The 13,099-nt window shown below is 41.6% G+C and overlaps 1 protein-coding gene across 1 annotated transcript in view; it reads right to left on the bottom strand.

The window, feature by feature from the left end:
• Positions 1-13,099, bottom strand: part of LOC134001234 (transcription factor IIIB 90 kDa subunit-like) — a 153,935-nt gene that overhangs the window by 14,684 nt on the left and 126,152 nt on the right. The window contains exon 14 of the mRNA XM_062440802.1: positions 8,003-8,054. Within this exon, the coding sequence (XP_062296786.1) occupies positions 8,003-8,054 (52 nt within the window). The remainder of the gene's footprint in view (positions 1-8,002; positions 8,055-13,099) is intronic.

The raw sequence follows: 13,099 nt of genomic DNA, 5'->3' as shown, positions 1-13,099 counted from the left end.
AGTCTGAGTCTAAAAATGTAGTTCAAGGAGCAAGAGGAAGGGGGGGTAAAAAGGGCAGCGGACAACAGCTGGGCTAGTTTCAATTGGCAGAAATCAAGTTGTTACTCCCTCTCTATCTAGACTGATCATTTCCTCCCTCTGCTTCTTTTGAAAAATGTACAAACTAATTGCTGGGTCACTGAAGAGGGTGAAGAAGAAAAAAACGGAGAGCACAAACATCTCTTTTCAATCTGCTCCTGTCACTGCAGTGAAACGGCAACATTACATAACATGAGCTGCGAGCGGGGAGCAGCCTCAGCCAATGGCGACGGCCGTTTGCATCCAGTTCCCAAGGGGAGGTGAGGGGGTTGCTAAGTAACAAGCCTTGTTGACCCGGCCCCTCGTGGCAATGTTTTCTCCCTGGTTGACAGAGCTTGAGCTCCCCGAGCTCTCCCATTCAGAGCTGCCAACAGCACATGATGGAGAGGGAGACAAAGACTGAAGAGGAGGAGGAGGAGGGGATGGAGGGATGGGGAGGAATGTGGAGGAAGGAGAGGAAATATAAAGAGAGAGTGACGGGGAAAAAGAGAGAGAGAGAGAGGACGGTATCAGAGCGAGGGAGAAAGGATAGGGAGGACAGACGGAGGAGAGGAAGCAGGAAGAGATTGGAAGGACTCGAGGGAACGAAAGGATAAAGTGAAATGATGATGAAAGAAAGAAAGAAATAAAGAGTGGAGGGTTTTAAAAAAAGAAGGATAACAGGAGAAAGATGTGAAAGAATATAGAGGGGAAACTTTAACTGTAAAAGTAAAAAAAATCTCCCTGTAAAAAAACTCATAAAAGAAAACTTAACTTTTTTATTCATATTGTAAAAGTTTCTCGATGTGGAAACCGAGGAGTCTCTCAGTCTCTGGTCATCAACTTTAATTATTTTAAACTTTTTTCTATTAAGTTTTCCCTCCATGATAAATGGCTCCAAATCTGTGCCGGCTCCCTGCTATGAAGCACTCATATCTGTCCAAATCGAGCACAGTTACTTTTAAACTCAACTCTACTATCTTCTCATTACTTTAAGATAATAGACTTTTCCTGCTCCAACAACCTGCAAGAGGAGGCAAGAATGACGAAGAATATGTCGTCTAGTCAGTCAAAAAACAATCTGCTCATCTCCAAAATCCTCTGTCTATAAATGATCAAGTACTAGAGGTTTGGTTTTTTGGTAATATCGACACTTTAATCAATATTTTGTATCATAAACTGGCAATTTGAACACTAAAATAACACATTTCTTGCACGTTTTGTGCCCCAAATGCTGCATGTTTTATATTCCTATTCAAACAATCTTCTATATACTACAATACCAATGAGCCTCAGCGACTACTGCAGCTGAAATTAATGCTTCTGTTGTATTTTTGCCTTTTAGTAAAGACGCTGCATTATTAGACGATTGTGACTTGACTTAGAGACATGGCAGACGACATGCTGGACCTCAACCAATCATAGTTTGCTATCTGTCATGACTTGTGTGATGGACACAGCGGTTAGTTCTGGGTCTGAAAAAGTGAATCCAATGCAGAAGTGCCTTAAACCTGCATTCTCTCTACTGGCCAGCAGGGGGCGAATCCACTGGCTCCAAATAGAAGTTCGGTTTTATGGAAGTCTGTGAGAAAATGGCCTCTCTTCTCACTGGATTTATGACCTCAGTAAAGAGTTTCCTTATGAGTTTATGGTCTCAATTGCTAGTTTTAAGTCTGCTTCAATACAGCATGATGTTTAATTTGTGAATTATGGTCCCATATTAGTAATTTAGTAATTTAAAATTTGACGGTAAAGCAGGTTTTAGGCTGTTGCTACCACAGCGATTAGTTAGGAAACGTAGCGTTGGTATAAACCCTGTTTCACAGTGTACAGGCTTAGTTGTAGCTGTGGCTATTTCACTGTGTTTTAAGGTCAAGAAAGTTAATTGTAAAAGTTTGGTCACCTAAAAAAACATCTTGTTCAGATTTTGGTTATAATTAAAGACCCTGTAAGGAGCCAGATGTTCCATTTTTTAAGTAAATATGTTTTGTTTTGATGGTTTTAAGCCCCTTTTTCACTGGTGAAAATTAGCATTAGTTCTATCCAGGCGGGGAGCTCCGGTCCTCTGAAATGAGGCCAACGCGGAAGTAACTTAAAACTGCATTCTATCAAAAGGCCACCAGGGGGCGACCGTTTTGGTGTCAAAAGGACTTCCGTCTCTATACAAGTCAATGGAGAATTCACCAACTTCTCACTTGATTTCTAACCTCAGTAAACGTTTTCAAAATGTGTTTATGGTCTCAATCGCTAGTTTAAAGCCTTCTTCAATGCAGTATGATGTTCATTTGGGACATTTTGGCCTCCCTGATTTTATATGTGACGATAAAGCAGGGTATGCATTAGGGCGTGGCTACGTCATGATTGACAGGTTGATTGGTTCACAGGTTCAGGAGGGCGCCTCATGCTCCTCCTGATGCCCATATAAGTAGAATCCGTGTTTTTATTTTTCCTGCTAGCAGCTAGCATTAAGGTCAGTGCCACACTTTTGTCCAAATGTGATCATGTCTGGCTCCAAAAATCCCAAAAAAGTCAACACTTCAAAACTTGAGTCCACAAACCAATGGGTGACATTAGGATGACTATGTCCCTTATGATTTTACCATCTATGGAGATACATCAGCATCATTTTTGCTTCTCTATGTTTTAAGGAAATGTTGTTGATGCCTCCAAACAAGGCGAGATATAAACAAAAGATGATGACACATACAGTTGCTGCGTTCAGTTTTTGCCACTATGCCTTTTTTTGGTTCTGGCATTTTATGGTCCGATACCAGCATAACACAAATCTGTTGTTCTAATGATTCAATCTGGACAGTTTTATGTTTCACCAAACACCGTCCAAGTAGAAAATGAACGACACTTTGTCTTCAACACACCCTCGAGACCCAAAAATAACTCCTGCCACTTAGCCGCTCAATGAGATGATGGAGGAGGAACATTAAAAAAGGAGAAAAGTGGTGAAAACTAACTCAGGAAGCCAGTGGTGTGAAGCAAGGAAGGGATGAAAGAACAGTTAGAAATGTGTAAAATGAGATATGGGCAGAGGGGGGAAAAAAGGCAAAATTTAAAGACTTTTTTTCTTTAGATCCTGTAATGCTACGTGTGAATGAATTTAGATCCAATTTAAAATCAAATTAAGAAACAAAGCGGGGAAAAGTGGCGGCTGAGGAAGAAGTGACATGAAACGGGGCAAACTGAGGACATCCAGAAATTAACTGTTCAAAGACGTGAAAGTTTGTGTCGTCCTCCCGGGTCAAATCGACCCTGTCTGTTTTGACTGTTCCTCCCTTCCATCTGTCTGTCCTTCCTCCCTCTCTCCTTCTCTCTTTCTTTCCTTCCTCTCTCTTTCCTCCCTTCCTTCTTTCCTTCCATCTGTCTGTCCTTCCTCCCTCTCTCCTTCTCTCTTTCTTTCCTTCCTCTCTCTTTCCTCCCTTCCTTCTTTCCTTCTACTACCCCCCTTTCTTCCCTCCTTCCTTGTGTTCCTCCCCCCTACCTTCTTTCCTCTGTCCTTCTTTCCTCCCTCCCTCCTACCTTCCTTCTTTCCTTTCCTCCCTTCCTTCCTCTTTTCCTTCCTTTCTTCCTTCCTCCCTCCTTTTCTTCCTTCCTCCCTCCTTTTCTTCCTTCCTTCCTTCCTCCCGCCTTTCCTTCCTTCCTCCCGCCTTTCCTTCCTTCCTCCTTTCCTTCCTACTCCCTTCCTTCCTTCCTCCCTCCTTTCCTCCCTTCCTTCCTTCCTTCCTCCTTCCTTTCCTTCCTTCCTCCCTCCTTTCCTTCCTTCCTCCTTTTCTTCCTTCTTCCTTCCTTCCTCCCTCCTTTCTTTCTTCCTTCCTTCCTTCCTTCCTTCCTTCCTCCCTCCCTCCTTTTCTTCCTCCTTCCTTCCTTCCTTCCTTCCTTCCTCCCTCCTTCTTCCTTCCTTCCTCCCTCCTTTCTTCCTTCCTCCCTCCTTTTCTTCCTTCCTTCCTCCCTCCTTTCCTTCCTTCCTCCCTCCTTTTCTTCGTTCCTTCCTCCCTCCCCCTTTCCTTCCTTCCTCCCTCCCTTGACTCGAGGACAAAAAGCAGATAGGACACATCGGACCAATAACCTTGTTCTATTTCATCTAAAAAGCCGGCGACTGGCCAACAGAAGCTCATCACTGCACGGCGGTAAAACAAACCTCTAAAACCTCTAAAACTGCTATTTAAGACGTTTTTATGTTCAAGTTTAAAGCCTTATTTATTTTAAGACTGTCAAGAGTTTTTTAGGAGCAGCGAAACGTCCCCGAGAGGGAGACTGAGCGTGAAGGAGGAGTAATAATAAAGGAAGGGCAAACAAAGACGAGAAGTGAGGTTCACCTCTCACACGGCCCGGGTCCAGATTTATTCATCCCCGTCCGCTCTGCAGGACATCTGACTAATTAAGCTTTTAACGGCCGAGCAGGAGAGACTGACGAGGAAATACAATCTGTCTCCAGGTGGTGTCTGTTACAGGAACAGCTTCTTTGTTTTTGTGGAGCCAAAAAAGCTTCTACGGTTTGTGTTTCTATATGTGAGAGATTGCTTCATTGGGTTTTGTGGAAGGCTTCTGGGTTTGTGTTTCTATTAGGGGTGAGAGGTTGTATTTTAAAACTGATGAAGAGGATATATCATGCACGTTTCCAGGGGCTCTACTAGAATATCTTTGCATGATTCACAGTTAAAAACTCCTTATTTATCTTCTACTGGTCCTTTATGCAGCCCTTCAGTTCAGCCTCTGTCTATAAACAGGCTGTTTTAGCTCCTGTCTCTTTAAGGCCCCCTTCCTGATGAGCCCACTCTGTTCTGATTGGCTCCAGATGATACTTAAACATAAAATCAAGATGTCAACTTCTCAATTACTTTTATGCATTTTCAAGCCGAAGTTAGATGCAGAATATGAGCTGTAGTGGATAAATAATATTCATTATAGTTTCATATCTATTTCAGTCTTTTGAAAGAAACCCTGTACTCTTTGCATGTCCTTGTTTATCTCTCTCATAGTGTTTGTGAAAGTGCTGTGGACTGGGCTCCCACTCAGGCACTGATAAGACACCACCTGTGAGGTCTCAGAGCAGTGTGGGATGCTCTTATAACTTTGGTTCTGTTTTTTTCTCTGTACGATACCTTATGTGTACTGTGTGCTGAACTCATCTTCTACAAGATATATTAAAATACTAGTTTGTGATTTAAATTTGTTTACTGGACTCATGATTTTCTCTCTGACCAATTATTAAGGAAGTCTCCATAACAGAGCATGGACAAGGCGAACACCTTTAGCAACAAAGGCTACTGAACAAATGGACATTTGTGGGACTATACGAACCATAGACTGTATATAAAATGGATGTAACATCCGTGACGTCACCCATTGGTTTGTGAACTGCTGCTCAGAGGCCAATAGGTTCGGATCTTGAAAATTTCCGGTGCATGCCGGGTAAAAAAACCCCACGGATTCTACTTATATGGGCATCAGGAGGAGCATGAGGCGCCCTCCTGAACCTGTGAACCAATCAACCTGTCAATCACCACGTAGCCACGCCCTAATGCATACCCTGCTTTATCGTCACATATAAAATCAGGGAGGCCAAAATGTCCCAAATGAACATCATACTGCATTGAAGAAGGCTTTAAACTAGCGATTGAGACCATAAACACATTTTGAAAACGTTTACTGAGGTTAGAAATCAAGTGAGAAGTTGGTGAATTCTCCATTGACTTGTATAGAGACGGAAGTCCTTTTGACACCAAAACGGTCGCCCCCTGGTGGCCTTTTGATAGAATGCAGTTTAAAGTTACTTCCGCGTTGGCATCATTTCAGAGGACCGAAACTCCCCGCCTGGATATAATCTATAAATCTAGTCTATAAGTAACAGAAAAACCCAAAAAGCATCATAAGATACGTCTGGAGGTGTTTTATATTGTCAACAAATCCTATAAAAATTCCTCTGTGTCATAGACCTCTATTGTTGTCCCTTTGAATTAAAAACACACCAATGAGCCACACTACCACACTACCATGAACACACACACTAGTTTATTTTGACTCAGTCCCACACACACCATCCTGCTGCCAGGAAACACTCACAAGATCTCCAAAAACGGTCCCTGACAAATGCAATATATCCTCCAGTTGTAGGAAATGAGAAAAACCTTTTTAAAAATACACTATTTTTATGATTTTTTTGGTCTCTGGTAGGAACTTGTGGGCTGAAGCTGAGAGCCACAGACAGGATAGGAAAGTATTAAGAGACACGCTAACACATTGTTGATTATGGTCTTTTTTATATGAGGTCTGTTGACAACAAGGAATAGAAATTAACACCGCACACGCAAGTATAGCACAACTTCAAGCTGAATTATCACAATTACCGGCAGGAATCACCATCAATTCTTAGAGCATTTAACCTTCGTGTCGTCTTCGAGTTAAGGAAGGAAGGGAGGAAGAAGGAAGGAAGGGAGGGAGGAAGGAAAGGAAGGAGGGAGGAAGGAAGAAGGAAGGAAAGGAGGGAGGAATGAAGGAAGGGATGAAGGAAGAATGAAGGAAAGGAGGGAGGGAGGAAGGAAGGAAGGAAGGAAGGAAGGAAGGAAGGAAGGAAGGAAGGAAGGAAGGGAGGGAGGAAGGAAGGAAGGGAGGAAGGAAGAAGGAAGGAAGGAAGGAAGGAAGAAGGAAGGAAAGGAGGGAGGGAGGAAGGAAGGGAGTAAAGGAAAGAATGAAGGGAGGAATAAAGGGAGAAAAGGAAAGAAGGAAGGGAGGAAGGAAAGGAAGGAAGGACGGAGGGAAGGGAAGAAAGAGGGGGGGAAGGAAGGAAGGACAGAAGGAAGGAAGAAAGGGGGACGGAGGAAGGAAAGAAGGAAGGAAGGACAGATGGAAGGAAGAAAGGAAAGAGAGAGGAAGGAAAGAAAGAGAGAAGAAGGGAGGAAGGAAGGAACAGTCAAAACAGACGGGGTCAATTTGACCCGGGAGGACGACACAAAGGTTAAAGGAGATGTGCCTTTTTTTCTAATTTCCTCCACTCCACACATCTATCATCATAATATATATGTACATACTATGTGTAACTGGGAATTTAACGGGGAAACAGTGCAATAATCCAACAGAAGTGTCTATGTTTGGCTGATCCAGTTAATTAAATATTATTAATATCTGGCAAATAAAGGATGTTAAAACACTTTGAATCCAATATTAGCATAAATCAGTCCTGTGTAATGATTTGTAACCACAACAGTCTTTAGAACCAGAGATATTAAATAGATAGATACCAAATTATAAGCTGAATGGCATAATATCTGATTGTCATTTTATGTGTATTTTATCTGATTTTAACAATAAACCTTCTTGTTTCCAGCCTTTCTGTAACCTTAATTTGTTTTTTGCTGTTGTTTGGTGTTCAAACTGCAATTTTTTCTCACTTTTATTTGAGACCAAATATCATTTTTTTGCACAAAGCAAAGAAAATACTACAGTTTTTCCACATTTTCAGTCACAACTAGTGATTGATTTTTTTGGCTTTGGAAATGTTGGAAATGTTTACCTTTTGTTGATTACTTGGAAAATAGTCTGTCTGGTAAATAACAGTCATGGCAATAAATAAAAGGCTACTGGACTATCTGAATGAAAGGAAAAGTGTGTGTGTGTGTGTGTGTGCGTGTGTGTGTGAGAGAGAGAGAGAGAGAGAGAGAGAGAGAGAGAGAGAGAGAGGTAGAGGAAGATAACACTCAAGTATTCACTAACAGTGAGTGAATAAGTGCAAGAGTGTGTTAGAAAGGAAAAAAGAGAGGGTGAAGTTTTCTGTCTAAGTAAATGCCTGTCTGTCTCTGTGTGTGTGTGTGTGTGTGTGTGTGTGTGTAGTGTGCATCTGCTAAGTGCAGGAGGGTGAGCGATTGTCTTAAGTGAGTGAGCGGTAAGACGAAGCAGAGAGCGAGTGAGTGAGTGACGGAGATGAAGAACAGCTCACCTGCTCGACAGCCAGCTTCTTGTTGGCCTGTCCGGTGATGAACGGCTGCAACCTGAAACACAGAGGAGACCAAACCGTCAACGTTATCCCAAACTTCACTTTTAATATTACACATTTTTGGTCACGATCTCACTTTGTTGCCAACACTTCATTTATTTATTGAGGTTTATATATAAAGCAGTAATTGTGTTTGCTACTGTGCACCTTGGATTGAAAGTTATATTTTAAACTTATTTGTTACTTTTCAACTTTTTAAAATGACTTTGGTGCTCAGAACAAACAACTATTAACTAAGAGTGGTGGTGAGTTTGAGTCCATCGGGAAAAGGAAGCTTCAGTTTGCTTATGGCTACAAACACAGAGGCACCAATTCATGGATTGTATCTTATTTCTTTTTATCTTATCTCATGTTGCAGTAATGTTTTTACACTCTATGTCCTTTTAATGATTTTAAAGCAAATCATTATTTTATGCTGCAACCTTAAATTTAATGCTCTATTCTAGTATTTGATTTCTCTCTCTTTCTATTTTTCTGTACTTTGTTTTTTATTATTAGTGTGTGTGTGTGTGTGTGTGTGGGTTAATTGTATGTTTTAATGTTTCGTCGTTTTTACTATTACTGGGTTTTATTTTTATTTCTCAAATTGCATGTTTTTATGTTCCAATTCTTACTGTTAAATGTTTGTTTTATGTAAAGCACATTGAGTTGCCATTGTGTATGAAATGCACTATATAAATAAAGCTGCCTTGCCTCTTGAATCTTGGTACTGAGTAGTTTAAAGCACAAAAAAGGGGTTTTCACACACATAAATCAAACAAAATTAAATGAAATAAAAAGAAAATATTGAATGTAGGAGAGTGTTTGTATACAAAAAGTGACCAAAAATATAAAAACAAGACTAGACTAGTATCAGTTGTATCAATGATTAAAGGTGTTGATTTACCATAAACAGAGGACTGACTTCTACCTATTTTAAATGATGGCCAAGCAAAGCTGAACAACCCTGAAGTCACATGATCACTGACATGAAGACAATTATTCACACTGAGGTAAAACCCGACATGACGGTGAGTCTACAACCGGATTCATCGTACAGATATTGAATTGTATCTTAAGGCCGGACTTAATCATATTCATTTCCAGACATTAAGAGGCAATAAAAATCTTTCCCTCTGAGGATTGAAGAGGTTGATATTACATTTCATTGTTCACCTCAGCAGCGAGGACATCTGCGTCGGTTTTTCTGCTCGGCTTCGATTCTCATTTACAACATTTTCTTGTCCTTCATTTCCATTTCCTCGCTCCCTAAGTTTGCCGCCTCGAGCCAGGCAAACATTACAAGACTCGAAGAGGACGACCGTGAAATACAGAGCTTCATAACATTAATAAAATCCATTTCATCTGTTGTGTCAACAATTAAATCCTGGTATGATTAAAATAAAAAAAATAAAATAAAAATGAATTCTTTATTTAATGAAAGGTCCATGCAGTCTGGAAGAGGTGATGACCTAAGAAGTCGAGCTTAATACCCATATATATATATATATTTGAGTTAGAAAAAAACTAAAAATGGTAACTATAGATCAGGCAATATAACACAAAAAGTACAGAAACATTTAGGTAAGAATCCCTTAAACTTGGCCAAGATATGTACTAAGCTGAAGATTATTGAAAAAATAAACTTGTTGGTGCTTTTTTGTCTGGGATCATTGCAAAAAAAAGTGTGTTCATGTATATATTCTGTATATTTAAGATTCTCAGCCAATATATCAATATCAGATTTTTTAAAATTCGGAATATCAATATCGGCCCGAACAAATCCAGTATTGGTCGATCCATAGAACCAACACGACTGAATGTTCAGCTCCCATCTTCTAACAAAGTGCGGAGAACAACAGTGTTATATTGATGAAACTGACATGGAACATAACATGGGTCAAAACCATAGACTGTATATAAGAAATGGACGTAACATCCGTGACGTCACCCATTGGTTTGTGGACTGCTGCTCGGAGGCCAATAGTATTGGATCTAAGCAGCGCCATCTTGAAAATTTCAGGTGCATGCCGGGAAAAATAAAAACACGGATTCTACTTATATGGGCATCAGGAGGAGCATGAGGCGCCCTCCTGAACCTGTGAACCAATCAACCTGTCAATCACCACGTAGCCACGCCCTAATGCATACCCTGCTTTATCGTCACATATAAAATCAGGGAGGCCAAAATGTCCCAAATGAACATCATACTGCATTGAAGAAGGCTTTAAACTAGCGATTGAGACCATAAACACATTTTGAAAACGTTTACTGAGGTTAGAAATCAAGTGAGAAGTTGGTGAATTCTCCATTGACTTGTATAGAGACAGAAGTCCTTTTGACACCAAAACGGTCGCCCCCTGGTGGCCTTTTTATAGAATGCAGTTTCAAGTTACTTCCGTGTTGGCCTCATTTCAGAGGACTGGAACTCCCCGCCTGGTCAAAACCTCTTTTAATTCAGTGATAATCTGCGTTGATGCTAGCGCCTCTTTCTGTGTATAACATTGTGCATTTTGGTGAGACCTTCTTGATTAGTACCTGCAATCATTCCCTTTTTCTCTGCCATGGTTCATCCACGCAAACACCCGCACTGCTCTATCATTTCAGCTCATGCTCTGTCAGGTGAGTCTTTATTGCTGTCAACAGTCTGGTCCATTAGTGAGGCGAAATGTTTGTCTTTCAGTTTTGAAATGTCGCACATACATCTTGCTACTGTGTCATTTGACGGACGGACAACCTTCAATTTTGCTGCACTTGTCTCAGGAAGTATTAGCGCTACTGTCATGTGAGACTTTATATGATGCCATTAGTGCCTGGCGGTCTCCAACAAGTTTTCTTTGTAAGAACTCCAGAGGCTTATTGATGGGACTGGGTTGTAATGAAATTGTCTGAAAGTGTCTCCTTAATTTGTCAGCTGCCAGACGGACAGAAAATACACACTGGTCTCTAGACGCATCTCCCATCACATTCACCAAGAACCAAGACAGGCTTCAACATGTTCTCTTGATTTGGTTCTTGGTTGATTATCATTGTCACTTGTCTTGTTTGTTCCAGAAGCCTGTTTTTTTCTTTTTGTCCCTGTCAAATATCTTTCCATTCTGTAAATATACAATACATTTCCCCCCCAGGTCACACACACACTGGTTTAAAACACTGGTTTAAAACACAGTGCAAGAATAAATAAAGGACAAGCTGAACATTAACACTGAAGGGCTCAGCTTGGCCTCCATTATAGCAATTATGTATATTTATGACATTGTTTATTATACGATTTCACTGTTGACACAATGCAGGTTGAAGATTACTAAGTCTGGCTTCAGGCAACTGACGGGAACGATGGAGAAAAAAAAGAAAAAGAAATAGAGTGAATGTGAAATGAGACCAAACTTTGAGTGACAGGGCGACCGCCTGACTGCCTGTCTCTGTGCACAATCTCTTCCTAGACAGTCGCGGAGATAATCAGCGATGAACGTACCACCACCACCGGCAGTAATTCCTAAGCAGCCGTCCCCAACCGTCCCACTTGCTGGAATTAGCATCGTTCCCGGAGGCTCCCCGCCCCCCGTCCCTGCCCACCCGGCCCGAGTGCTGAGCCCTCCCTAGAGGCTTACAGTACGTGCTCGACTCTCGCTGATAAGAGAGAGCGAGTGAGCTTTTAATTAATCTGCTTTAACCAGGGGAAATGGGGGGGTGGGTGGGTAACAGGGAATGTGGCATCTCCCAATAACTACCCCCCTCCCCCCCATCACTCCCTTTCTCTGAGCTCATTAGAAAATCCCAGCCAGGCCAGCGAAACACTCCCCGCTGTGGACTATTCAGGGTCCTCTTTACATGTGCTAGACTAGACTCGCTCCCCTGGGTTCTGACCTCGGACACTGGGAGAGGGAGGGAGGGATGGAGGGAAGGATGGAGGGCACGGAGAGGGAAGGGCAACGAGCAGAGAGAGAGAGAGAGAGAGAGAGGAAGGGGCGGAGAGGAAAGCAAAAGCACAAAGATCAAGGGGTTTCAAGTAGCAAGGGGAGTATAAGAGGAAAGAAATGAGGTTGAGGGTAAAGGTGAGAGGAAGGGATGAAGGTAGGCAACAGGTAGAGAGGATGGAGGAGAGAAAGAACGCACAGGGATGGATGGTAGAAAGGAAGAAGGGAAGAATGCATTAGAAGAAAAAGGGGACTGATGGTACAAAGCGGGATGGTGGTAAAGAAGGAGGGCACAAAGAAGGAGTGGAAACAAGATGGGAAGAGGAGGGCATGAAGAACGTGAGAACAAAACAAAAAAAAAAAAAGGAAGAAGAAGAAAGGATCGGAGTAAGAAGCGAAGGAGGTGTGGAAGGAAGGGGAATTCTGAGAGTTCGATTTAGACTAAACTTTCTTATTTTTAAAACGCTGTTTGTCATGTGAAACCAGTTTCCGTCCACATGAGATTTTTTCGGGGTTGTTTTTGAACAACAGTGAACCACAAACAGCTGAATCTTTTTCTTCTTCACTCTCTTGTCAATCGGCAAGTTAAAAAAAACAAGTAAAAAGAAGCTTAAAATCTATTCTGACAGATACTGGGAGGTAATGAATTGCAGCTAAAACCGGAGTAATATGCACTCTAACTTGTTTTTGGTTTTGAATGAGTTGAAATGTTTCCACTGAGACTGAAACTTCAATTTGGAAGATTTACATATAGGGGAATTATTCCATGTAAATTACTAATGTGTTTCTGACGGGTTAAACTGGTGTTTGGCCTCAGAGCTGCTTCAGTTCTTGGTCAATAGCGAAGGGGGTCAAAGGTTAGAGCGATGGGGAGATTGTCACTGGGAGCTTTTGGATTATCATTAGGGAGAAAAATGAGGGTTAAATAAGTCGAATGAGACTGTGACCCTTTAAAAAACCTTCAATCATCCGTCACACAGAAGCTGGAACCGAACTGCGGATCCTTCCTCTTGTATTACAAATATTTTCATTTCTACTCCGAACTCGAGAGTCTCTGGAGGCTTTCTCCTAATGAAACAGAGTGGAGACGAAGCCGCTGCTGCTGTGCTGTGCTGTGTGTGTGTGTGTGTGTAAAGTCAAACAC

Source organism: Scomber scombrus, chromosome 19, assembly GCF_963691925.1.
Source record: "Scomber scombrus chromosome 19, fScoSco1.1, whole genome shotgun sequence".
NCBI classification, from domain to species: domain Eukaryota; kingdom Metazoa; phylum Chordata; class Actinopteri; order Scombriformes; family Scombridae; genus Scomber; species Scomber scombrus.
Note: the sequence above shows the minus strand (reverse complement) of the source record. Positions and strands in the feature narration are given on the sequence as shown.